This window comes from Misgurnus anguillicaudatus, chromosome 11, assembly GCF_027580225.2.
Source record: "Misgurnus anguillicaudatus chromosome 11, ASM2758022v2, whole genome shotgun sequence".
Classification (NCBI taxonomy): Eukaryota; Metazoa; Chordata; class Actinopteri; order Cypriniformes; family Cobitidae; genus Misgurnus; species Misgurnus anguillicaudatus.
In genome coordinates this window covers 3,550,002-3,576,806 of record NC_073347.2, presented here as the reverse complement: position 1 = coordinate 3,576,806, position 26,805 = coordinate 3,550,002, and the positions used below count along the sequence as shown (strand labels likewise).

Below are 26,805 nucleotides of genomic sequence, written 5' to 3'. Positions count from 1 at the left end.
CTCAAAAGACTTTTATTAATGAACAAAAACTCCCTCGAGGGGGTAAACAAGCAAGAAAGAAATAATAACAGGCAAGACAAAACTAGACGTACTCCTGACGATGGTAACATACATGTACAAATACAATGATCCGGCAAAGACAAGAGACACAATGGCATATAAACAGGGGAACTAACTAGGGGACAATAACAAACAGGTGAGGAAACTAATCATACATAATTAGGAAACAGGAAGGTAAGGTTAAGACTAAAGACAGGAGAGCACATTCCACACATAACACATAGGTCACGTGACTCTCCACACAAACACAGAACACATTTACGGGGGTGTGTCAGGATCCCGGCACCAGAAACAAGACTAAATACACTTAATAACATTTGGGATCCTGACACTAAATACCTAGTTAACTATCTTTGTATTAATGCATTTAATGTCATTATTATTAACATACAGGTCAAATAATGTATTTGTCATGATTTTGATAGCATGTGTGTATAATGCTTTTTAGTTAAAAAAAATACTGCCAAAGAGAACATTTTGGTTTTATGAACATGCAGAGCAGACAAACCTGCCGCTGTTCCGATTTATTGTTGTCTTATCAATGACAGAAGTATTAGTAGCGTTTCTTTTAAGACTTGTGTTACAATCCACATCTTATTTAACAGAGCAATAAATGTTTGGTCATTTCTTTTTTAAAACCCTTGTCTATAGCTTTGCTACAAAGTGTAAAAATGAAAAGCTACAAGCAAAGGAGAAAAAAATAGAAAATAAATTAAAGGAACAATTATATATACAATGCACATAGAGATATGATGGTGCAACCCAGTATCACGCTAAAGCATGTAATAGACACGCTGGTCCACTAGACTAGAGGATGCGTGTCAATGTCACGCTTTGCCTCCTCTAGGCGTAAAAATGACACACATTTATGGGGATGATAACCAATAGGGGGCGATAATTTCTAAGACCCTTTGCAAACACGTGACCTAGACCACGTGACGACGCCATGCTGGACGGCAAAATCACTGACGCACTAGGTTGATTAGTAATAGACGAGCGGGATTTTTGATTAGTTTTAAACAGTTTAAATATATATTACACTAAAATACATGGCTTCTTATATTAAGGAAGTTGTTGTGCCGTTATCGGTCGAGGTAGGGCATTTGGTAGGTCCTCACAAAAAGCGCTATTTAGAGAAGTTAGAGATAGCGGGACTGGATACCGACCCTTACCTTCTTCCTCCTTCAATTTTCACGGACCTCATTAAACGCCGAGTCTGACCGACTTCAGCCCGCATGATTTGTACCACTATGTGGTAAACGGGATATCCCCATACACTGGTGCTGATCTTAAGGATTTTAAAAGTCTGCAGAGCTGCCAACTTCTGAGTTCAGCTTGGAGTGAGATTTTTTTTGGGGGGGGGGGGTGGGGGTTTGTGGTAATAATTTTTTTATATAAGTCCTAACCATTTGCCAATTGATAATAGTGTGGATTTTAGCTATTTCTGTGTTAAATAGTTTGGAAAGACTGCGTTAAAATGGTTCACAATACAAATCGAATCATATTTTAGAAATTAAATTGAAATAAAAGCTTTTACTGAGTTTAAATGCCTGGGATTAGAGTCTTTACTATTATTTTATACACTTCTATTATGCTTTCCTTCTGATAAAAGTGCCAAAAAAGTTCAGTTAAATCTAATGAATAGGCTACTGGTCTCTGTAAAATGTATAACTGCAGATAACAGCAGCTTTGATTCAGTTTATCCACTGAGAAAGAGAAGCGTAAAGTGATTATTTGTGATTGGTGATAGAGGGACTGTCACCATCTAATAAACCAAATGAGTAGTTTAATAAAAAACTAAAGCAACAGATAATGTGTATGTCAAGACCATATAATTATATTTCGTATATATTATTGTTTATAGATGTCAAATATCAATTGACTTTTTTCTCTTTTATTAAAACCTGTCACCGCAAACATCACGCAGGCTTGTACTGCTTGCAAACATGCACACGCGTGTGATGGTTGATTAAAATTGCTGTTTTCTGAGGGTATCTGCGTGCAGCGTGCGTGGAATCCGGGCAGGTCTCTGCTTTTCATCCAGACCTTCCCTGGTGAAAAACAAATATACTTTATTGTATTTCAAGTATATTTAACTCTGCAATAGTACATTACAAATATACTTACAAAGGAATGTACTTTCTTTAAACATATTTAAAGTATGCTTACAACATATTTGCGCGTATTTTTTACAATTAAACTTTTAACATACTTCAAAATAATTGTACTTTAGTATATTTTCTAAAAGTATACTTTAGAAAAATATACTTAAAGTTAAAGTTTTGTGCAATTTTTAAAGTATACTAAATTTAAACTTATTTTAAAATGTATTTTAGGTATACTTTATCGGTATGCTTAAAGTTATCATTATAATAATGCACTGACAGTATATTTCTAAAATACATTATTTAGTATTCTTTAGAAACAGTATATTTTAAGTACATTTTGAAAGTATATGGGGTGTACAAATGTATATTATTTTATGGAGAAATAACGTGGGCTTAAAATTACGAGAGAGCAGTATGTTCTGTTACATTTTTATATTGTAGATGTATACATTTGTAATATACTATTAACATAATAAGGTACACTTTAACTTCACTATAGTCAAGCATTGGATAAACCAATTAACTGTGTTTTACCACAAAATAACCCTGGTTTTGCTAATAATAATCAATACACCAAAAAAAAAATGGTTACTAAACTTTTACCACAAAAAAACATTCATTTTCGTAAGGGGAATATGAGTATTTGTTTTTTTTTTTTTTGTAGTTTTTGAGTCAATTGCATACCGCCTTTAGCTGTAAACATTAATTAACTTAAACAGTTTTCGTAAATGCATTTCAGAGAAAAGTGAATTCTTGAGATTTGAATAATGCACCTGACGTGTGGGATGACGTCACGAAGCACGTATTTTGATTTTTACCAGTCGTTCAATACAGACGGATTCAGTCCCAAGGTACGTTAAAATATCTTAAAATTAATATATTTGATTATCGTTTGACCATTCTGAAGTTTATCAGTAGACTATCATATTTCGAATGCGAAATGTTGTCAATAACGCGGTGTCTTACTCGCTATTAGTGATAAGCTGCTGTGTAGCTTAGCTTAGCTTATAGCTAATGTTAAAGGTTTGAAAGATAGCACTGTTAGCCTGTTAAATCGAATTAGCACACCCGATTGTTTTGTTAAATATATGTATTGGTGTGTATGTATATGTTAATGAATAAAGGTAGCGTCAGAAAATCTGTTTTTTTAATGTAGCGTGAAAGTTAACCATTTATTGACTGTTTAGAGGTTGGAAGGCTTTTACCTAACTTAACTGTATTTAGTATTAATGATGCTGCATTCTTTCCTCAGAAGCTAAAGTTTTTCAAAGACATTTGTAGGGAGGACTTTGCAGCTAATGGTAAGTCATTTTAAACTCTTAAGATATAATAATTCATTCGTAGTAGTAAATCAAGCTTCAGTTTAGATAACGTTATATACATATTGAGGCGGTTTCCCGGACAGGGATTGGACTGGTCCTGGACTGGAATAGATGTGGGAGCTGTCCAAACTGAGGGCAACTTGCGCTGACATATCTTAAAATACACCAGTGTCCTTTGTTTTGCCTGAAAATGCACACAGGTAATGTTTTTATTAAGGCATGTTTTTTGAAACTAGTTATATTTCTTAATTAAACTAAGGCCTAGTCCTGTTTTGAGCTGATCCCTTTACAGGAAACCACCCAATTGTCAGCTTGTTGCATTTTCTTTCTGACAAGTTTTACATTTAAATTTAATACAATAAAATCTTTCTTTAGGAGCTGAAGTATTTTATGTAAGGAGGATTTTGCAGCCCATATAGGCAAGTCATTATAATGAAAACTCTTAGGGGTGGTTTCCCGGACAGGGATTAGCTTTATCCAGGACTAGACCTTAGTTTAATTAGGATAGTTTTAACAAACATGCCTTACTAAAAACATTACTTATGTGCATTACGATGTAAAACAAAGGGCACTGATGTATTTTAAGATATGTCAGAACAAGTTGTTTTCAGTTTGGACAGCTCTTACATTTATTTTAGTCTAGGACTAGTCTAATTCCTGTCTGGGAAACCGCCCCTTAATATATATGATGACATTTTAGTCAAGCTCTAGTTTAGGTAAAAATATATCTGCTATACAATCTCTGCCAGTAAACTATAGATTTAATACAGTAAGCCTTAAATAAATGTAATGTTTTAATATTAAACACTTTTTAATTGAGCTTATTGTCTATCTTTTTCAGATTTCCTTAGGCTGAACCAAAACCTGCCAGACTAAAGTTAATTTGGGAGAGAAAGATGTTGTAAACTCAATCATCTTGACATTCTTCAATGAGTAATTGTTCAATTTTTAGGCAAATACTGTACACTTTGAATGCTGTGAATAAAACTATATTTTAAATATATTTAAAATGAATTGTTTTTGACTGTTTTAATCAGCTTTTATTTATTTGGAAAAAATTATGTTGGTTATGTTACCAGCAAGTAATCTATTCCCAAAATAGCACTCTTTAAGTTAACTAATTATTAACGCACTTGAAGTATACTCATTACTAATCTAGCTGCAGGTATGTAAAGGTATACAAAATGTAATGTACTTGGCATATTCATTTTTCACCAGGGCAGTTTTTAGAATTTTGGATTGGCCAAAAATATATAGAATGTATGCAAACCGTCTATTTAAGGTATACTGATTGTATGTTTGCAAGACACTCATAATACATTTGTAATGTACTCCTAACATAAATAAAACACACTCTAAATCCACTTATCAAGCATGAATTCAGCACAAAAACCGTCATGTACTTAAATTGTACTAAATAAGTACAAAATTAATTGTTCCAAAATAGCACTCTTTAAATAAACTAATCAATAGCACACTTTAAGTATACTGGTCATTAGTGTGACTGCAAGTATACTTAAGTATATCAAAATTAAATATATTTAGCATACTATTTTTTCACCAGGGCGGGTACACTATTCTGGATTGCTGTATTGCTCTCTCTCTCGTTTGGATTACAGACTTACATTGAGGAAGATACCGAAGACCTTATAGGTAGAAGAATTAAAACGAGTACTGACCTTGGATGAAAGAAACGAAGGAAGGAAAGACGCACCATTGTGAGTATACGTCTGTGGAAAAGTGTTGTTGGTGGCTGGAAAACGCCCTGTCTGTGCATCTAGAATTATTACAGCGTGAAGGCAACCTAGGACGAAGAAAGTACAGCAGTTGTGAGTAACGGAACCTTCTTATAGGAAGTGTTGTGCATGTATTTGACCTGTATGTCTCTCTGAGTGTTTCTGAAAGAGAGTGGGCGGCCCTACCCCTGAGCCAGCGTGGTGGGGGAGCCGAAGGGTCTTCGTGTGGAAACAGCTCCAGTGACGAAAACAAACACTAGGCCGTGTTACCATCTCCATATTCTCGTCCAGAGCGAAGTAAAGGAAGACGGGCATCTATTGTGTGCACTGAGTGGTGGGTGAGTCTTGGATGTAGAAATTTTCACTTGAAGTGGTGCTGTGTAATGCTGTGTATTGCAGTGGGATTGCTGTTGTCTTGTCTGACGTACCCCCGCCTCCAGTCACTCGCTCCTGAGACGACGAAGAGGAAAAACGGTCCTAGAGTAAGACCTGTACATGATTATGCTGTGAGTGTGTTTCAGTCTTAAAATCACGGAGTGGCATCTCGAAGTATTTTCCCAGCCAAACGCTCGGCGGACTTGAGTTTAGGAGTGGCGGTGAAGAACTGTGCTATTGACGGTGTGTGAGTATTACCTATAATATTGCTACCTTACCTGTGTCTTTTGATCATCACAGAGCTTGAGGCGAAGGAGATCCGCCGCCCCGAGGTCTCGACGAAAGGGCGCCCCGGTCCAGTTTTCGATCGACCAACGGGTCTCGAGGAAAGGGTAGCGCTCGACCCGGTGTGCCGGCGTGACGTTCTCGCCCCTCTGTAGACCAACGAGCTCGCCGAGAGGGTTTTGGCCCCCGGCGCCACCTAGGAAACCACTGTCCAATTGACGCATCGTGTAGCCAGCCATCGTAAGTCCGCCACCCTGTTAAATAAAACGTAACCTGATAAATCTGCCGATCAACAGAGAAAAGGAGTGTGTCGTATGAATCAAGCTGTCGTCTGTGGAAGAGGAGAGAGAGAGCCAGCGTGAGCGCTGAGATACCGAACTGTGAAGAGAGCCATACCTACCCAAAGCTGTAGTCAGCGACGAGGTGAGAGAACCATTGGAAAACGATTCACTGTGTCTTTGTGTCCCAGCAGACGTCTGTGGAGAGAAGGAGAGCTAGCGTGAACGCTGAGATGCCGAGCTGTGAAGAGAGCCTAGAGGGGCCGTTATTTTAAGTTCCCCTTTTTCCCTGCACTATTTATTATTTTTAAATAAATTAAATAAAGTCCATTTTAATTTATGTCTACCTTGTGTGTCTGGTCATTGGGGTGGCTTTGGGAATCTCCTCGAGGTGGAGAAAGGGGCGTGACCTTATTTACATCTGGGTCCACCCCGACTTGTGACATTTGTTTTAGTTGGACTCTTGACCCTTGACTTTTTGCTTGCTAGGTTTTTTTATTCCTGGTTGTGTTAACTTTGTGTTAATACATCACATTTGTTAAAAACATGTAAAGTTAATAGTGTAATTCTGTGGTGGTTGGTACATAATGGTAGAGATCATCACCTAATTAATTTACTAATCAAAAGTTTATTTTCTGTCAATAATGTATATAGATCCAGCTCTTTCACAGCAGTTTGTCATTAAGGAGTTTTAGAAACTTATCACAAAAAATATCTGCTGTATAATTGGTACGCAGAAACATCAAGAATCAGAGTATGAATCTCAATCATTGTGACAATTAAATGAAAAACTTCATGCTGCAATGCATGCTGGGTATCAACAAATTACAAATCTCATTCAGGACTCCCAGCATGCACTGCAGCATTGATAATGATTTTTTTTTACAATTTTATTTGTCACCATGGTTGAGATTCATATTCTGATTCTTGAGGGTTGTGTATCCCAATTATACAGCAGATATTTTTTGTGATAAGTTTCTAAAACTCCTTAATGACAAACTGCTGTGAAAGAGCTGGATCTATATACATTATTGACAGAAAATAAACTTTTGATTAGTAAATTAATTAGGTGATGATCTCTACCATTATGTACCAACCACCACAGAATTACACTATTAACTTTACATGTTTATAACAAATGTGATGTATTAACACAAAGTTAACACAACCAGGAATAAACCTAGCAAGCAAAAAGTCAAGGGTCAAGAGTCCAACTAAAACAAACATTAAAGGGACACTTCACCCATTTGCATTAAGCTTTGTATAGTTAGAACCCCAGTCATGTTTTTGAATGGTCGTGCATCATTTCCTCTGTTTCCACCGAGGCATGATGGATTTCAGTGTTGCACTTCCTTCTTTCAATGATGTAAAAATCATCATTTTGCATCATTGAAAGAAGGAAGTCCTATATCTTTGTAGAGGGGGTGAGACTACAAACACCCCTTTTCTCGGTCAAATAGGCACCAAATTCGAAATTTATGTTACATTTTGACTAGGGATCGACCGATATGGATTTTTCAGTGCCGATGCCGATATCGATTTTTGTTTCATCAGCCTTAGCCGATGACCGATACAGGCTGCCGATTTTCTTGAGCCGATATTTGGAGCCAAAACTGGTTTTGCTCACTCAATTTACATCATAAAAATTATGTAAAAATGGCATGTTGTTAAAAAGAGATGTTATTAGTTTGCACAGTTCTTACATTTATTGTAGTCTAGGACTGGTCTAATCCCTGTCCAGGAAACCGCCCCATAGAGATGAAAAAAAAACCCACTTTGTTCAGCTATGATCAGCTGTTAAGCCGAGCTTTCAATGTTGTCGTGAAAAGGTTGGTTGTTTTTAGTCACATGACCTGCAATCGCTTGCGGGTTCCAGCACTCTGTCTGTAAATTATGCCGGAAAAATCGGCAAACACGGCAGCCATGTATCGGCCGATGCCGATACACATAAAACTCGCAAATATCGGCCCGATATATCGGCCGGCCGATATATCGGTCTATCACTAATTTTGACTACAAATATGATCCACTTTTAATAAAGATTAATGTTTCCACGGGTGAAATGCTGCATTAATTACAATAATGGTGACTTAAAATGAAACAAAACAACATATATACCTAGTAAGTGAATTGTGTTTTTTACAGCAATATATTTACTGAACATTAAGAAATAATGTTTTATAAAAAATGAAATGCAATGTTTCTCTATCATTTACATAACAATCAAACAAGTCAATATAATAAACAGTTGTTGTTTTAAATATTGTGTGAACATTAAAACATGACATTGTCATAACGTTTAATAAAGGTAAAATGTAACATTCCTCTAACGTTCAGACAACACAAAAACGTTCTTAGAACGTCAAGAAAACTGGACACTTTTTACGCTGGCAGAATGTTTTTGGAAACTTTGGGAACTTTCAGGGAACGTTCTTAGAACTTTTTTCTGTTAGCTAGGAAGACACAGCTATACTTTTCAAATTCTGAGGCACATACCTGTCTCAATGAACTGCTTTAAATACCCAGTGATTCGTTCCTTTATATCAGGCGAGTATTCGTCGTCGTCATCATCATCTTCATCATCACCCCTATGCCAGGAGATATGGGAAAGCAGCATCTAAATAAGTAACAGAATGAGAGTCTATAATCAGTTATGTATTTATGTTATGTTTGCAAAGAAAAGAGATATTGACATTCAGTTTAAGGAAAAAGATGTTTGTAGTCATCTAAAGAGAAGGAAGCCTTACCTCTGGAGAGCACGAGTCCTCTGATTCCTTAGGGAAAAATGCCACATCCTTCCTCTCATTTAGAAGATTCCAAACAAAAGTCTCTTTTAGTCCTCGTCTTATCTGTTTAATTTGTCGTGTTCTTTTACCAAGAACCTACATAGAAATGGGGGGGGGGTTACATTCAAATTTCAATGTCGGAAAGCAGACAGACCAAGTACCTAAAGGTTTTTGGTTTTAAAAAAAACCTTTCACCCCAGAGCATGTTCTTACTATCCTGCTGTTATTCTAGAATTTAACATCCTTACATTATATAGCTTAGTGTGAAAGATCATAAATGCTGACATCTCTCTTACACCTGTATTACAGTGCCATAAGAAGCATGATAAAAATGCATGAACACGTATTCAAGTAAAATTAGTTGCAAAAGATAATTGAAATGTATAAAAATAAGGGCAATTTACATTGTCACAAACACAAATTTTAATTACCGCATGTGATAGCAGACGTTCATAAAGCCACCTCCTATTTCCTTCTGTTGGACCAGGAAGATCCCAAGACAAACACAGTTCCAGTACTTTACTTGACTGGTCCTCATTTAATGGAGAATGTCCACTGAGCTAAAAATAAATAAAACAAATATAACAAAAGTGTCCAAATAATTTTTGATTCCAAATTTTTAGTTTTTAGAAGTCCACTGTATGAAGATTTTTTAATGATATGTATTTAACTTTATTTTGCTAACCCTAACTTACATAAAAGAACTACAGTGTCATACACCCTCTAGTAAAAATGTAAAAAAAAAAAAATGTCTGAATAATATTTGGTGGAATAATTGACGACGGGCCGTTGAATTATAAGAAATTAACGCACAGTCAAGGTGGTAACGTGGCACGATGTGAAGCGGTGTGTTTATATTCAAATAATTCAACGCAGTCAATTATTCCTCTTATACCACGCTTACCACAAACATTGCTCTGGTATGTTTACCTAGATGTTTCCCTTAAAAGCAAATATACAAATCCCCAAAAATCATTTCCATTGTTTCAACTGACAACTCTCTTGTTGAGGCAATGTTTCTTTTCAATGAGATCAGCAGCTGGTTAAGGTGTGTAAGTACTCAATTGTTTTTACTGCTGACTAATAGACCCCTTCACGTCACAGGCGGTTCCCACTGCGCATGCCGGGGTCAGAAAAGTCATTACAGCAGATTGAGTAATCTTGAGTAAGGTTTCTGTGATTTGTCTATTTGCTTTGAAGTGAAGCATCTGGGTGAACATCATTAAATGTAAAAAGTGTGTGTTGATTCCATAATTTATGCTAGGGGTTGTAACTACATATAAATAATTTCGCATATACAAACACACACAGATGAGCCATAACATTATGACCACCTGTCTAATATTGTGTAGATCCCCATTTTACCACCAAAACAGCCCTTACCCGTTGAGGCACTAAATTCTTCTAATCAGAACCTGCATTCACTTTTTCAGCAATTTCCTTCCTTGGACCACTTTTGATAGGTACTGACTACTTCAGACTGGGAACATCCCACAAGATGCTTTGACCCAGCAATCAAAATTTTGCCCTTGTCAAAGTCGATCCGCCCATTTTCCCTGCTTCTATCACATCAACTACACTTGTCCTCAAAGTTGATGTGTTAGAAGCAGGAAAAATGGGCTAGTGCAATTGTAATAACTAGACGACTGGGTCAGAGCATCTCCAAAACAGCAGCTCTAGTGGGGTGTTCCCAGTCTGCAGTGGTCAGTGTCCGATCCAACAGACAAGCTACTGTAGTTGAAATCGGTGAAAATGTGAAAGCTGGTTCTGATAGAAAGGTTTAATGAGTCAATGCCTTGACAGGTCAGGGCTGTTTTGGTGGCAAAAGAGGGACCTACACAATATTAGGCAGGTGGTCATAATGTTGTGGCTGATCTGTGTATATATAAAATGTCAACAACAACAAATTCCAAATAGGTCAAAGCGTCTTCCAAAACTAAATCAAGTATCTACAAAAATAAAACATTTTATATATACCAAGTCGATGGTCTCTCGTATGTCAACATCTGGGCAGTCCTCCAGTTGCAAAGTGGCAGTATCTTCAGAACCTTGAAGCAGAACATGAACAAAAGCTCTGCTGAGCCCTGCAAAACATGGGCCACCATGCAGAAAGGAATGGCCTAGCATTCTCCCTGCAACTAGGAAGAGATCGCTTTCAATGAGGAATTGTGAGGATGAGGGCACCAAGTGGTCAGGCTCCCGCTCGAAGAGGCAAGTAACTCCTGTGTTTCCTGTTAATTCCAAATAAGCATTAGGTGTATCCAATTATAGCAATTATTCAAAATATAAATTTTGCAGTTCAACTATTAGATGACTGCATACCCAAGTTCAAACTGAAACCATACTTCAGTTTTTCGAGAACTGTAGAAAAAAAGTGCCTAGTCACTCCGTCACCAACTGTGGCATCCCCTGAAAAAAATTAACATACAATAATTAAAGCTGACATCACAGGTTGACTATATGAGCTGCATATTTTATTGCACACAGTTATTCTTCTTTAGACTGTACCTTGAAGTTGACATTTAACCGGACATGCCCACTCTACGTGTCTTTGCTTGTAAAAGTTGATCAGTTGCCTCTCTTGTTCTTCAACACCTGATCTTAAGTCCATACACATCAAAAGCGGTTTCCCTGTCTCATGCAATCTGAAAATTTCCTTTCTGTACAAGTCAGCAGCCATTTTTGGATCAGGGTGGGTCTTCCAATCTGATATAAAAAATAAAATATCAAGATGTTGCACATCAATAGTAGTAACATTTTCATGATGGACTATAAATGAAGAGTTTCGTTGCAAAACGAGATAAATACATTTTTTTTTACATTTTTGTCAAAACATGTTTATTATTATGTTATGTCATTATTATTTTGTTTTATGGTGCTACTTAGCTGTATTTTTTAAGTTATGAAGATTTAAATCAAAACAAACCAACTGCAGTTGCTTTGAAATTAATTGGAATGCACAACCAAAAAACGAGATTTCTGAACAATTAAAAAAACGGTGGTTATCTCGTCTTGCAACGAAACTCTTCAAATATAGACTTATTTATAACTTCAGCAATAGAACATAATGCCAACAAACTGTCATGTCACCCTCTTGAAACTGGCAAAAAAGCCAGGAAGGAAACAATGTAAATACCATTATCCATGTATGAACATTCAGTGTCGTTCACTTCATTATCCAAACATGACAACTCAGTTGTGTTGTTAATTTCATCATCCAGTGGTCTACAGGGGGAAAACAATAAAAATGCTGTTTCTAATGTGATGTTAAGAGCACTTTTACAAATTATTTTTTTATTTATCACTAAATATTTCCCAGCTTACACACCTTTCACCACATTCACTGGCATGGACTTCCAAGATGTCAAGGGGCATTTCTTCTTGGCAAACCGGACAGCAACCCTATAAAATAGATGACCAACCGCATACAAAAAAAACTCTTAAATATTCTTTTTTATGCAAAATTTTCCAACAGTTTGCAATTAACCTTTTGCTCACTTTGGCCCAAATGTATTTATAAACACATAACGAGATAATGTAAGTGTACAGAGAGAATTTACCTTTTCATTGTTATTTTTCTTGCTTTCCACATCATGTGCCTTATACAGAATTTCATCCTGATTTTCATCTTCAACCACAACAACATCAGAACAAGTCTTAATGTGATTTGTAAGGATCTGAAGTGGGAAGGACTTTTTGCATTGTTTGCATACTGCCTTTGGCATGTCACGAAATGATTCCGATGATGGTGGCAAGGGAGCAGTGTCAAGCTCCTCCTGGAGAGGGGCTATATAAAGGACTGAACTTTCTCTTACTTTGTTCATTTTTATAAGCCTGCCTGTGTAGCCACAGTCTGCAGGTGCCACTACAGCAAGCTTCCGACTTCCCCAACCACCTGAAAGTATGAACAACAAAAGAGTTATGTTATGTGTTTATTACATTCTAATGTATGCATGTATATATATTTCTCTGATGAAACATCTAAGGTTCTTAACACTTCAACGTGGTACTGTTCTATCTGTATGTATCTGTCATTAATAACTATATTTAAACATCTAGATCATTCATACTAAAGGCAATAAATATTACCAGATCCTTAATAAAGGAGCCATCCACCAGTTACTCCTCCAAGTTTTGGATACAATTCGATAAGTTTATCGCATAACTGTTAAAGAGAACAGAATTAATTAATCACGCCGCTATCGCTGCTCTATATCTAGGGATCCCAGTTTAATGACATTTGATAAAAAACATTAATTTATCATAATTCTCTTTAATTAAACATCAGAAAAATAAGGCTACTAACCAACAGCACAATAATGTAATATGTTTTGTTTAATTCAAATTTTAAGTTGTGGAATGTCTTTGGGGGGGGGGTGCATAAAGGGGGCCGCACAGCAAAAAAAAAAAATGAGAACCACTGCTCTGTGTGACCATTCACAAAGATTATTATATTAACAGGTTCTTTTTGACATGAAGTGTATCTGTACCTCTTCATGAGTCATATTTTCATCTAGAGTGGCAGTTCTGCGTCCTAGTCCTGCCTGTGTATGGACCAGTTGATCTGGACCACTAGGGGACCGCTCACATTGGGCTGGAAGCAGGTGGAACATGACCTGAAATGGTTTTGGTTTAATGGGCACAGGGCATGCTCCAGTAAAGCGGCGTTTTCCTCTGCGACTTGAAAATAATCCAGGAAAGGACCTGTTGTAAAAATGTTATGTATAGGACAGAACTTTGTAGATCAGAGCAGACCAAAAATTCATAACCAGGAATGCAGTATACAATTTTCTACTGACCTGGTAATTTCTGTTTGTACAGAAGATGATGGCCCTTGAGTTTGGACTCTACCATTAGATGATCTGACAAAAAAGATTAAGTTTTATCATAATGTGTGTGCGGACATTGTTAAAATGCTTGATAAAAAATATTGCATTACCTGTTTGTTCCCTGACTTGTTGAACACGCAGCTTTTTCTTGAGTCAAGAGTGACAAAAGGTGCCTTGCTGATCTCAGCACTTCATTGTCTCCCTTGTGAAACAAACACAACATGTATGGGACATGGAGAGTAGCTTAACAAGATTTCCACTTATCATAGGTGACAAATTATTAATGCAGATAACGTTACTGGGCTGCATTTTTCAAAAGCTAAGTTGATCATAGAGACCATTGGTGGCAATGGTGATATCTACTTGGGCCTATGATATTTTTGAGAAACAATACCCTGGATAGATAGATAGATAGACAGGTCCTATTTATTTGATACAAGAATTCTTATTGGTTAGTTATTGAATGTAATTGTCTGATAGCCGTGAGATATTCTACCAGTATCGTCACCGTAACTGCTTCACCATTTCGCATCGTTTATGTGTCATTCCGCCACTGCTGATTTTATAATGAGTGAGGGAGACGTGAAGCATATATCTGTAACTGGAAAAATCTGCCAACAAAGCGGATGGTCACACGCTCTAACATTTAGTTGCACAAACGCTGTTTTTAAAGACTTTCAGTGTCCCAAACTACCTGTCGTAAATCAGTGGATGACTTGATCATCCCTATGCCCTATTCCCTTCAAAGATCAGATCTATTGGTGTGTAAACATTTAAGGAATGTGATGTGTCTCATAGTGTAACCGATTCACTTGGAGAATAGTGCAATAAAAACAATCATTCTCTTTTTATCTGGAGCCTCTGTTTACTTTATTCAGCATTGTCTTCTCTTCTAGTTTCGTTGTGAACTGCATGCACAAGACTGCAGTAGGGATGTCTTAATCCCACTTTTCATTTCCTAACTGATTCTGATACCAGAATTCCGTATATCAGCCTATATGGATATATGCCCAATACTATTGTAATTGAATGTATATAGCGCTTTCTGCTACATCTAGTATAATTTTAAATGTTAAAACCAATAATTTTAAATTATTTACAAGTTACAGAGAACATTAGTAAATATTAATCATGACAGTGTTTAGAAGAACATAGATTAGGTATATTTGATCAATTAAGTATGCTAAAAAAATTCTTAATTGCTTAAAACTGTCATAGTAAAAAAGCTTTAGTGTGCAGATGGTTGTTTTGGAAATGATGCGTTTGACCAGACTTTTTATGCACATTCGGGGTGCAGAATTGATGCGCCTAAGTCATAACACGCTACGTTCATGGGGTTTCTGGGTGCAGAATTGATGCCCTTGAATCCTGTCATGGGAATCCTCACACCGCAATGGAAAGTTTATAACCTACAGTTATCTTGGGTGTGCGTGTGTGAATGACGCGTTTCATCCGTCCGCTTCACCAGCGGATTAACACAGTTTGTGGTTACAGTGTTTCTGTGAACTAAAATTTCTCTAAATGTGTGTTTGTTCCTTCACATGAATCTATTGAGTGTATTAAAAGACTTTGAATATAGTGCATAATAAAGTTTATAGTGCTTTTATAATACGTTGTCTTTTTAATAGCTTGTCAGTAACAACCACGGCTAACGCACATATCAATCGGCCTGATACCGATCCAGCATATCGGATCCTAGACTGCAGTGGCGCTGCTGACGTGTTATCCTTAGACATGTTTGTGAAGTTTTTTTTTCAAACTTACAGCATGCATCTCCCTCAGACTATAAACAAAGCTCAGACACAAAAAACAGCTGGGGCGCACCAGGTAACATGTCAGCCGCGTCACTACAGTCATGTGACTTCAATCTTGTGCACACGATTCACAACAGAACCGGAAGACAATGCTGAATAAAGTCGTATTTTTTGTTATGTTTGAACCAAAATGTATTTTCGATGCTTCAACACTTTCTACCTGACTCACTGATGTCACATGGACTACTTTGATGATGTTTTTATTACCTTTCTGGACATGGACAGTACACATACATTTTCAATGAATGGTCAAGCAAGCTCGCTGACTAAATATAAAAAATCTTAAACTGTGTTTTCAACGGTGAACGGAGGTCTTACGACTTTGTAACAACACGAGAGTCATTAATGACATTATTTTCATTTTTTGGTAAACTATCCCTTTAAAGGAGCGGTGAATCAAAAACTCAATTTTAACTTGATAATTTGTTATATAAGAGGTCATCATACTTAAATGAACATCCTGCAAGTTTCAGAACTGAAAACGTCTGTGCTACTGAAATATAACCGTCTTTGGCACCAAGCCAGCTAAAAACTCCAGTCTAAAATTCGGAAATCTATGACGTCAAAGTAGAATTGAAACACCTCCCCATAACCAAAAGGACAAGTCTACTTTTGTAGCCCCGCCCACAGCTTCGCGTGACACGTGTGTCTCAGTAAGTAAACATGTCTTTAAAGATTGACAAATTTAACCAAAATGACTTTTTAAATACATTTTTTCTGAGAGACTTTTATTTTGACGCGGTGATCTGTTATGATACCATGGAAACGCTTTTTCGGTTGTGAAAGAACCGCGTGGGAACAACCATGGGAACAACACAGAAGCTAAATACTTCAATTAGGAGGCTTGGAACTTAACATTAGCAATATGCTTGGATAAAGTTTGCTTTTGAAGAAGTTCCAGCTCGTGTGGGGAGCGTTTGTTAACGTTGTGGACATGGATTCATTTGTAAAGAAGTCGATGCTGGATTTGCAGAGAGACTCAGTCAGAAGCACCACTTATATTGGATCTGACAACAATGACACAGCAGTATAATTCACAGTAAGACATTTTACTTTATTTAAGTTACTGCGTTTCACTATTGCTTTGTTAAAAGAGATTGCTTGATGTGTCCTGTTGTAACATCCGTGTCTAAATACGTTTGTTGACTGTTTTAATTTACTAAAAACATTAAACGATTAATAAAGGTACAACACTTAACAATACGACTGTAATTTAAAGGTAGAAATATACAAAGTTAGTTATAAGGAAGGATTTATCAACCGCAGTTTAGATTCTGATGCCCGTTTACTGTGTTGTATACGTAATTTAGGCAAGTTGCGTTTGAAAGGTCAAACACTCAACAAAGCTTATTTTTTATCATATAACTGTGGTATTTAACATTACGTGAATGTAAAAGCAACCTCACAAGCACAATATAAATATACAAAGTTATTGATAAAGGATTTATTAGCCGCAGTTTAGATTCGGATGAACGCTTACTGTGTTTTATACGGTAATTTAGTCACGTTTTGTTTCTACTTTAATATACGTATTGTCATTTATGTGTATCATGTTTAGCACCCAGAATCTTTTGTGTCTCAAACATATTTGTGTTCGGCTGCTATTTTTATCACATTAATGTTTTTAAAACATTTCCCTACATGTAATGACGGGGAATGAAGCTGTCCAATCATAGCAGTGGGTGTTTACGTTCAGGTCTTCAATGCGGCCCGCCCCTTCAAACGAACCATTTCTCAAGACAGCCACTAATCCATGTTACAAAATAGCGTATTACTTATTGCTTTTGATGTTTTTGAATGTAAAAACAACGCGAAATGCATAAGTAGACATCAATCAACGTCATAAAGCAATAAAATCGACCAATTCACGGCCCCTTTAAAGTAGCCTAAAGCTTTTACAACAAATTAAGAAAAAGTTGATTGTAAATATTATGGTTCACAGTAAGGCAAATATATGTTAAGAGTATGGTAAAGTAAAAAATATATATATATATAAATAAGACGCCGCCAGTGACCGGTGTGTTATAATGGTTTATGTAGTTCTCTTTCCTTTTTTTAGATAGAGCAGAAGCAGTAAAAGTTTCTCTTTTAATTCCTCACTTGCAGATTAAAAGAGCTTAATCCACTTATTATTTTAGATTCAAAAGTCTAATACTTGCTGTGCCAGTTACTGGTGAATTTATATTAGAGCTTTGCTTTTTTTATATCTATAGTCAGCTTGAGCTTTGCTCGTGCAATGGGCTTAATTAACATTCATATATTGATATGCCAGTTAGTCAGAATCATTCTTCAGGGTTCTTGCAGGTTTCAGCAAGTTAAATTTAAGACCTTTTTAAGACCTTTTAAGGCCATTATGAGTAAAATTTAAGACCAACACGACACATTACTAGAAGCATTTGAATGATCTCAAAAATTCTCAAAACGTTCTATTTTTATTGATTCAGTTATAGAAACATATAAAATGAACAGAGTTTTAAAACAGATAATCAAAATACATGGAAATTCATTATGCTTAACCCTATTAGACAGCGAGTTTTGGCGGCGACAAATTCTACCCACAGCACTTTAGGAAGACACTTCTGACAATGGAAGCCCAAAAAGCTTGGGCATCACGTGATTCATAGAGACTTCAGTTAGTTCCTGGAAGCTCATAGTGACCCATTAAAACACATTGAGATAGAGGCAAATAGCTGTAATTTTTCTTACTTAATAATCAAGAAATGCATTGATTTACAATATATATATCACACTAATATGTGTAAGTAGTATTTTTATAAAATTCTATTAACAAATGTTTTTTGACAAATAAAATCCACTAATATAAGATCAGTTAGTATGGTCAGCCGCTGGTTTGTGTCCAGTTTTACACTGCCTCATACAACTTTAAAGCTTTAAAATGCATCACACTGTGTAGTACGTAAGCTTATAGGGGAGGTTTCCCAGACAGGGATAAGACTAGTTTTAAGAGCTTTCCAAACTTGAAAACAATTTGCACTGACATATCTTAAAATACATCAAAATGCACACAAGTAATGGTTTTAGTAAGGCATGTTTATTTAAACTAGTTATATGTCATAATTAAACTAAGGCCTAGTCCTGGTTTAAACTAATCCCTGTCTGGGAAACCACCCAATAATGTTTATGCATGTTTATAATGTACAACTGACTGTGTGATGTGCCTGTTTCATTTATAAATATACAAAGAACAAAAGATCACTTTCAATTATTATTAATCCCTAAAAGCATTAATATATGCATTTTATTAATACAACTTATTCATAAATTAATTTATTGCATTTAATTGAATACAGAATCACAGAGCCAAAAACACTTCACCCATACGTTTTATGCATAAATATGCACTATATACAGCCATCACGTTTAATAGCCTCTCTAATTACACAATAACGGATGAATCTTTATTAAGAAAACGAAATTTACCATTAAAAGGCTGTTTGATATGTGTTGCTAACATTATCCACTAAGACCGTTTCTCAATCCGAAGGCTGTAGCCTCCGAAGGGTCGCATTTCTAAGATGGATACGTCATAAAAACTGTCTTATTTCAGAATATTAACTTTGAAATTAACTTTAAAATATTGATTAATATTCTTAGTTAATCGTTAATTGTTGTAATATGCTTATGACTTGCGAATGTAATGCTCAGTTAACTTAAATAAACCAGGCGATGCCGTTTGCAGCTCTGATTCTACCGCTGTTCATTTAACCGTAACTCTTGAAGCATTTGCGCTATCAAAAAGTTTGAATTGTTCCTAAAAGAAGACAATTGCACTTTTTGGAAATATATGGTTTATTACGGTACTTTCTTGCTTTCCGTCTCCCAATCGAAGGGGGAGCGCGTTAGGTTCAAGTGCATTGCAGCAGAGAGCAATATTAAAGTCTAAAATATAAAACTGTGTAACACTAAAGTTGACACGCTGTTGGTGGCTTGTGACTCGACGACCCGACTGTTTAAGTTGATTTTCAATAAAGCAGTGTTGATTTTTGTTCGCTTCTGTCTATGTTTCAGAGGCTAACAAATGCTCAGGTAACCACGGGCTATTAAATTACTCTGAAAAAGATTTTTGCTTATACAAAACAAAATTTAAGGATTGTTTTCCGCCAAATCCACAGTATACAGTCAGATCACAACACCTGAAATATAGCTTATGGCACGATTTGCGTGGATTATGACAAAGTGCGGAACGTTTTTTTTTTAGAGACTCACCTTCATACACTTTCTGCCTCCGCCACTGATTAAGTTAATTCTTCAGCGTTTTAAATTACTATTTTATTTTCTGCGGACAACGCTTTTCGGGAATGAACAGAGGTGAGAAATTCAAGACTTGGGTAAATTAAATTTAAGACCTGGGATAAAAATCTGGGTGTTTTTAAGACTTTTTAAGGCCTTAAATTTAACATTCTGAATTTTAGACTTTTTAAGACCGCGCGGGAACCCTGATTCTTAAGACGCAGTCTTAAAGGGATACTTCACCGATTTAGCATTCAGCTTTGTATCTGTAGAAACCCGGCAGTATTACTGAATGACCATGTTTCCCTCCATCATTTCCCCCTGAGAGGAGAGATATCTGCATTTTGGTTCTGCAAAAAAGTCCTCCGATGATGCAAAAATCGTCATATTACATCATCGGAGGACTTTTTTGCAGAACCAAAATGCAGATATCTCTCCTCTCAGGGGGAAATGAGGGAGGGAAACATGGTCATTCAGTAATACTGCCGGGTTTCTACAGATACAAAGCTGAATGCTAAATCGGTGAAGTATCCCTTTAACGTCACAGCTATGTTTATGCAACCGGCCATTGTAATCGGTTCAGATTTAAATATTATACATAGATTATCTCCGGAACTAATCTTAAAACTACATTTTGTAACCCAGAAAGATCACATTATGGGTTTTGGGGCACGAATTGGATCATTTTTAGGAGCAGTAAAAGAGGGGTTGGAAAATCTAAGAACAAAAAATTACAAACTTATAAAATAAAGAACAAAGCTGCACATTAAGTAAGATCTAAGCTTGGTATTAGTCTATCCGTACGGATCACGGATCAACTGTGATCTTTCACACCTGTAATCTATCATCATGGCTCTGACTGCAGCCTCGTGCCTCTGGCCTAACCACAGCTGTGATTATAGAACTAAATCACAATTCTACTCGACCAATATATGACGGAGATTAACTGATATCTTGGTTGAGATGTAACTTTTAATTTATAATCGGTAATCATGTAAAAACCGTTTAGTATCCTGTCATTAGAATCATAAGCAAAGCAGTCTCTATGTCTGAACGTATTACAGTTACTTTACTTAGACTTAATATAAAATCCGACATTGACAGAGTTTTCTGGATTTATATTAATGACAACATGGCATTTACAATAATGAATAAAGCATCGAATACATAGTGACCCAGAATATCATAATATGTACTCACCGCTCGGTCCATTTTGGCAAATGAGATTTTGTAAAGGCCTTTCGTCGTCTCTTAATTGTTGCTCTGCTCTTCGTCAACACGCTCTGGCACCACCTGCTGGTGAGGTCTACTAACAGCAGATGAAGATTATGCTCGGTACTCTATTGCTTGTCCTAAAGTTCCCGGATGTGAAGTGTTGAAATTTGAAGCACTGAATTTTTGGACGCGAATTTGTGGACGTGAAATTAAATGGACAGAATATTGCCTGCTGAATATTTTACGTTGTATTTTTAAACAGACTGAATATTTTGAAGAAAAATCTGAAACATGAATATGGACTATTGAATTTTTAATACAGAAAATGTGTTTTAAATGTTTTGAAGTAAAATATTCACATCTTAAATATGCAATCATGTTGAATTTCAGCCCTTAAAAATGCAAGCCCTAAAAATACAATGCATTAAAATTCAAGTATGGTCAATACAATGCATTTTTTTCAGGTAGTACAATTTACATGCTTTTTCTTTTCAAAAACATAAAAATACAATGCATTAAAATTCAAGTACGGTCAATACAATGCATTTTCTTCAGGTAGTACAATTCAACAGGCTGTTTTAATTCAAAAAGATTTGTCATTAATTTTCTTCCATATGTGTATATGGAGGATCGACTCTGCAAATCAAAACAGAAAGTCTCAGGCTGCAATAAGAGCGCCTATTGTTTGCTGTTATGCCCTTCAGAGGTTGCGTGTGATGAAGATCTATCATGTGACATCACATTTATTGCGTTAAAGCTATTTTTTTTAAATATATATTTTTTTGAGGTATTGACATTGCGTTTATGCGCTAAAGCATATGTAATGTAAAGGATGATGCTGGTCTGGCCAGCTCTGAATTAAACAATAAGATCAAACCGGAAAAACAACGAATGGCATTCTTTGACTGTCTCTGGAGGGGCAAGGTGGAGTCAGTGCCGACTCCCCTGCTGAAAGCGGATCCAGCTATCCCTGATGTTAGGGAAGTTGTTGATCTTGCATCACAGTCAAAGACCTACGTTGGTCCAAAGAAACAGAAACAAAAGGCTTCAAAGAGCCGCAAATCTAACCTCCAGGGAGAAAAAGTGACTGTTGTGCCAACTCAACAGCCCAAGGCTATTGCAGATATTCCTGTTGGCATGGATGTTCCTGCTCTGGCCGGCCCCCAATCAAAACCAAAGATTCGTCCGGATAAATGCATGACATTGAAGCAACGCTTCCTTGGATGCTTCCGGAGGGGCAAAGTGGAGTCGATGCCGACTTCACAGATTGAGGCCGATCCAGCTATCCCTGATGCCAGGGAAGTTGTTGATCTGGCAGATTCTCAATCGAAGAGTGTTGGCTTAAAGAAACAAAAACAAAAGGCTTCAAAGAGCCGCTCATTTCACAACACTTGGAGTAAAAAAGGGAAGAGTAAAGTGAAAAAGATGCCGATCTAGCTATTCCTGATGCCATGGATGGTGTGGATCTGGCCAGTTTTGGTGGCATCGCTGCAGCCAATGCCAGGCTAAAGACGTTAGGTGCCATTCCAGAGAATATTGGGTTAAAAGGTGGTGGAAATCCTGACCCAAATAAAGCAAAAAATCCTGGGTCAAAAGATGTTGGAAGTCCTGAGGCAAAAGGTTGTAAAAATCCCAGGCCAAAAGCTCTTAAAGCTCTTGAAAATCCCAGACATCCCTTGCCAGAAGATGATAAAGTTGTCAGGCCAAAAGCTTTTGAAAATCCCACACGTTTTTGGGATCCTAACCCAGGTAGATTTAAAACTCGCAGACGAAAAGTTGTTGGAAAACCCGCACGTTTTAGGATTCCTAACCCAAGTAAATTTAAAATTCCCACACCAGAAGCTTTTGAAAATCCCAGAGGTCCATCGCCAGAAGATGATAAAGTTGTCAGGCCAAAAGCTTTTGAAAATCACAGACGTGTTTGGATTCCTAAACCAAGTAGATTTAAAATTCCCACACCAAAAGCTTTTGAAAATTCCAGAGATCCCTCGCCAGAAGATGATAAAGTTGTCAGGCCAAAAGTTATAGATGTTGTTCAACAAGCTTTTGAACCGCCAAGCAAGAAGAAACGAGCTAATCGCTCAGTGCCTAAAGGTGAGTGTACTGACTTCATTACTCCTACTTTGCACCAATAAGTGAAATGGTTTCTTTAACATATTCTTCTGTACCTGGAAATGTATGCTGTACCTTTCATCTGTGAGTATATGAGTGTTAACATGTACTGTCACCTCATCATTTTTCTGTGTGTTTTTCAGAGCCTTTTGATTCTATATATCAACTCTTGTATGAAGTGCTTGGGGAAGGGTGCGGTGGCAAAGTGAACAAAGGGATCCGTATATCGGATGACACTCCGGTAATGCACTCGTATTTATATCAAACACAATGTTTGCTGAAATTTGTATGTCCACTTGATCTAAACCATGTTTTAAAGTTTGTAGATTCTCAAACCTTAAAGTTATGTGTGCAGTGTCAGGTGAGCCGCTTTAGTCTGCTCAAGAGAAATTAACTTTTGTGCTTTTTCTCTTTACAGGTTGCCATCAAGCAAATAAACAAACGAAAGTATGAAAGCACTCTTCAGATTGTAAGTTGTCATAAAATTTGATGTAGTGAACTAAACAAAAAATAGACAGTATAGCGATTACGCACCAATACAAGATATTTGTTTCATCAAATTGTAATTTGTTGACCATTTTTTTCTCCAGCCTGGATACCCCAAACCAATTATTACAGAAGTGGCGCTGATGCTTAAGTTAAGAGATGCGCCCTCATGCCCCAATGTCATACAGATGTATGACTGGTACGAGACTAAACACTTTTACACGCTCGTGTTGGAGTACCCACTGCACAGCGTATCCTTGTGGGATTTTGTTACAAATCATAGAGGACTAAGTGAAAATACAGCAAGACATCTCATGCGTCAGGCGGTACTGGCAGTGAAACACTGTCTGGATAATGGAGTTTTCCACACCAACATCCATGCCAGTAACTTCTTGGTGCAGCAATCAACAATGAGCCTGACGTTAATTGACTTTGGGGCTGGACATTATCTGACGCATGAGGCATATAAGACCTTCGACTTTGTAGGTGAGCTGAATTTTTTTAATATAGCGGAGTATTGAAACATCATGTTGAGTCATTTTGTAAAAGAAACAGCAGGTTTTGTGTACAGGAGCTTCATGTTGGACCCCGCCTGAGATCAAAAAGGCTGAGAAATTCCACGCCGTGCCAGCAAACGTCTGGGCCTTAGGTACTGTGCTGTACTTCATGGTGCTTGGATCTTTGCCCTGTCCTTTAAACGACTTTGATTCCGGGTATCTGAAGACAAATGAGAAGGATTTATCAAAGGGTGAGTGAAAATGACTGATCAACATGCACACACAAAGTCTCTGATCAAATCCACAATTAATATTATCAGATGATACGGTCTGTCTGGCAAGATGTATTTTATTGTGTTTAGCTAAACAGTCATTTAGTGGCTCGCCGATGTATTACATCACTGTGCCATCATCTTAACCTGAGGTACTGTCTGTCTGTGACCAGGGTCCCTTTAGATGATAGACAGACAACAAAAATGACAACAAAAGCGTCTCTTTATGCCGTGATCATTATTGTCATTTGTGTGTCATGATGACTAACCAGCTCTCTCCTAAATCTTGTACAGAAATCTGTGATCTGTTAAGATGGTGCCTGGCCCTGAATCCAAGTGATCGTCCGACGCTCAAGCAGATCTTAGATCATGACTGGTTTAAAACTAAGTCTGACAAAGAAGAGCTACTCGTATACAAAATGAGGTAACAGACCTTTTCAAGTAGGAAACTGCATTTTGCAGATTACATGTTTTTTATTTTGTGTAGTTAGTTGTATAGTAAGATTGTTTTAAATGTACATTTTCATCACTACAGGGCACCATCCACACAAAAATGAAAAGGATGAAGCTGAATGACTGAAGGAGAGGGGAATGGAGTTTGGAGTTTGAAGGAGGTATGAATGAATGCTTTTTTAACTATAATCGCATAATCGCGTTTACTGTTAAGGGAGTGTCTTGCGTGTATTTTGTGAACGTGAGCGTCTCTTTTATCATAAATGGTTTTGACGCGTGTGCAGCAGGCACTTATTTTGACAAAACACGTGATGCACATGGATCACATGACGCAACAAACAAATATTTTAAAAACGCAAGCAACACACATGACACTCCAAACACTTATTTTCAATTAGCGTCCCTCGGATGAGCAGTCACGAGCCGCCACTGATATTGTGGCTTTAAGGTTCTAGATATAAATATGATGACTAAAAATTAAATGTTGACATTTCTTTTCTTTCTCATCTTCAGGTTGTATTTCAGACTTCATGAACACAGACCGCTGGCTGAACGTCTGATGCAGATCCTGTCTCATCCTTGAACACATAAAAAAATGTTTTAATTCTTAATGTTTTTATATTTTAAAGTTGTAAAATAAAGTATCTAATATATAGTAAGTTCTCTATAGAATCAGCTATGTCTGGCTCTCTCTCTAGGGTTTTTTTTCTCCTAGGAGTTTAGGGAGTCAGGTTTATTAATGTAAAACTGCTTTGAAATAATTAAAAAATTGTGAAAAGTGCTACAGTATATAAATAAAATTGAATTGAATATGGAAGTCTTTTCTTTAGCAGATGTTTTCATTTGCTTTTTTACTTGATCAAACTAATTAACTTGGGTTACTTATGTACATGTTTTTCATATGCAATATCAAACCCTTGATCTTGGTATAAAATACTGGGAGTTAACGTAGTAAATCCAATCAGACACAATGTTAAATCTGATGCTGTTTTAACCCAAATAAATAAGTACACTTGACCTAAACCTTAAAATATACCCTTCATTACTCTGTGTTTTAGTTTAATTTGCATGACTTCTCTCAATCATCAAGACATTTTGATTAACTTATTTTATTTAAATCTGTGGTAATCTTATGTAAACTGCTACTCTGCAGCTATTTCTGTTATCATTGTTGGCTACTATTTTTGTTGTAAGGTTAAGAGCTGATTAAAAGTACATTACTTTACGAAATACATGTAATATATATTTATGATAATATAATTGCAATTGGCCTTAAATGAATCTAGAATAAACTTGAAATGATTGAAGAGCTCGAAAGACCTGCTGGCGAAAACATAAAAGCAACAAGATCTCACTTCAAACATTTAGCACTTTTTATACAATAATTGCAAGATTTTTTAAAATACATGTTTTTAGGAAAAATAAATGATTTAACTTAACTTAAAGCTATTAAGTCAAAGGGTATTCAGTTTTTTTTAGGGCAAACAGATCATTATTAAGACTTTTACCCTCTTTTAATTATGCACGTTTGTCATTAAATCTGTCTATAAATAAAAACTAGGCAAAATTGTGTTATCAGTCAGAAGGATGTTTTATGAACTTAATAAAACCAATCCAAGTTCACCTAAACCATATTAGACACTGCTCATTTGTGATCACCTACCCCTAGTGGTAAACTATACTAGTCAACATTTGAAGTGGATCAAAAACGTTTATCAAAGTTGTCCTAAGACAAGAACGGGTATTGGTATTGGTTTTAAGACAACTTTTAGAAAAGGTTTTGATCCACTTTAATTGTTGACTAGTGTAGTTGGTAACTGGTTTTTGAAACAGTTATCACAAAAATGAAGTCTTCAGACTGGATTTGGCTAATTATCATTCTTTGTTATTATTATAATTTCTGACAACGGTCTATTAACAGTGTTT

The 26,805-nt window shown here is 36.5% G+C and overlaps 1 protein-coding gene and 2 long non-coding RNA genes across 9 annotated transcripts; 2 read left to right on the top strand and 1 right to left on the bottom strand.

Moving 5' to 3' along the window:
- Positions 1-23,792, bottom strand: LOC129415968 (uncharacterized). 7 transcript variants are annotated; one of them, XR_012371961.1, is made up of 18 exons: positions 21,045-23,792; positions 13,890-13,981; positions 13,750-13,812; positions 13,441-13,654; positions 13,040-13,115; positions 12,511-12,845; positions 12,279-12,352; positions 12,087-12,175; positions 11,459-11,656; positions 11,273-11,359; positions 10,928-11,181; positions 9,382-9,510; positions 8,912-9,046; positions 8,661-8,781; positions 6,287-6,362; positions 5,413-6,140; positions 5,170-5,294; positions 1-2,111 (listed from the first exon to the last, which is right to left on the bottom strand). XR_012371961.1 is itself a non-coding variant. In XM_073872836.1 (15 exons), the coding sequence occupies exons 6-15, from the start codon at positions 12,772-12,774 to the stop codon at positions 6,334-6,336; spliced, it is 1,380 nt and encodes a 459-aa protein (XP_073728937.1). In that variant the 5' UTR covers positions 12,775-12,845; positions 13,040-13,115; positions 13,441-13,654; positions 13,750-13,812; positions 13,890-13,981; positions 21,045-23,792; the 3' UTR covers positions 6,228-6,333. The 7 variants fall into 7 exon arrangements, 2 of the variants coding, with proteins under 2 accessions (XP_073728937.1, XP_073728938.1); XR_012371963.1 differs by having other exon boundaries at positions 5,205-5,294; XR_012371960.1 differs by having other exon boundaries at positions 5,170-6,140.
- On the top strand, positions 23,270-23,899 carry LOC141368746 (uncharacterized). The gene is made up of 3 exons (XR_012371966.1): positions 23,270-23,412; positions 23,590-23,640; positions 23,762-23,899. It is a non-coding gene; the product is annotated as an uncharacterized lncRNA (long non-coding RNA).
- A 368-nt stretch (positions 23,900-24,267) lies between these two features.
- LOC129415978 (uncharacterized) lies at positions 24,268-25,659 on the top strand. The gene is made up of 4 exons (XR_012371965.1): positions 24,268-24,405; positions 24,721-24,850; positions 24,962-25,040; positions 25,393-25,659. It is a non-coding gene; the product is annotated as an uncharacterized lncRNA (long non-coding RNA).
- Positions 25,660-26,805: the final 1,146 nt, after the last annotated feature.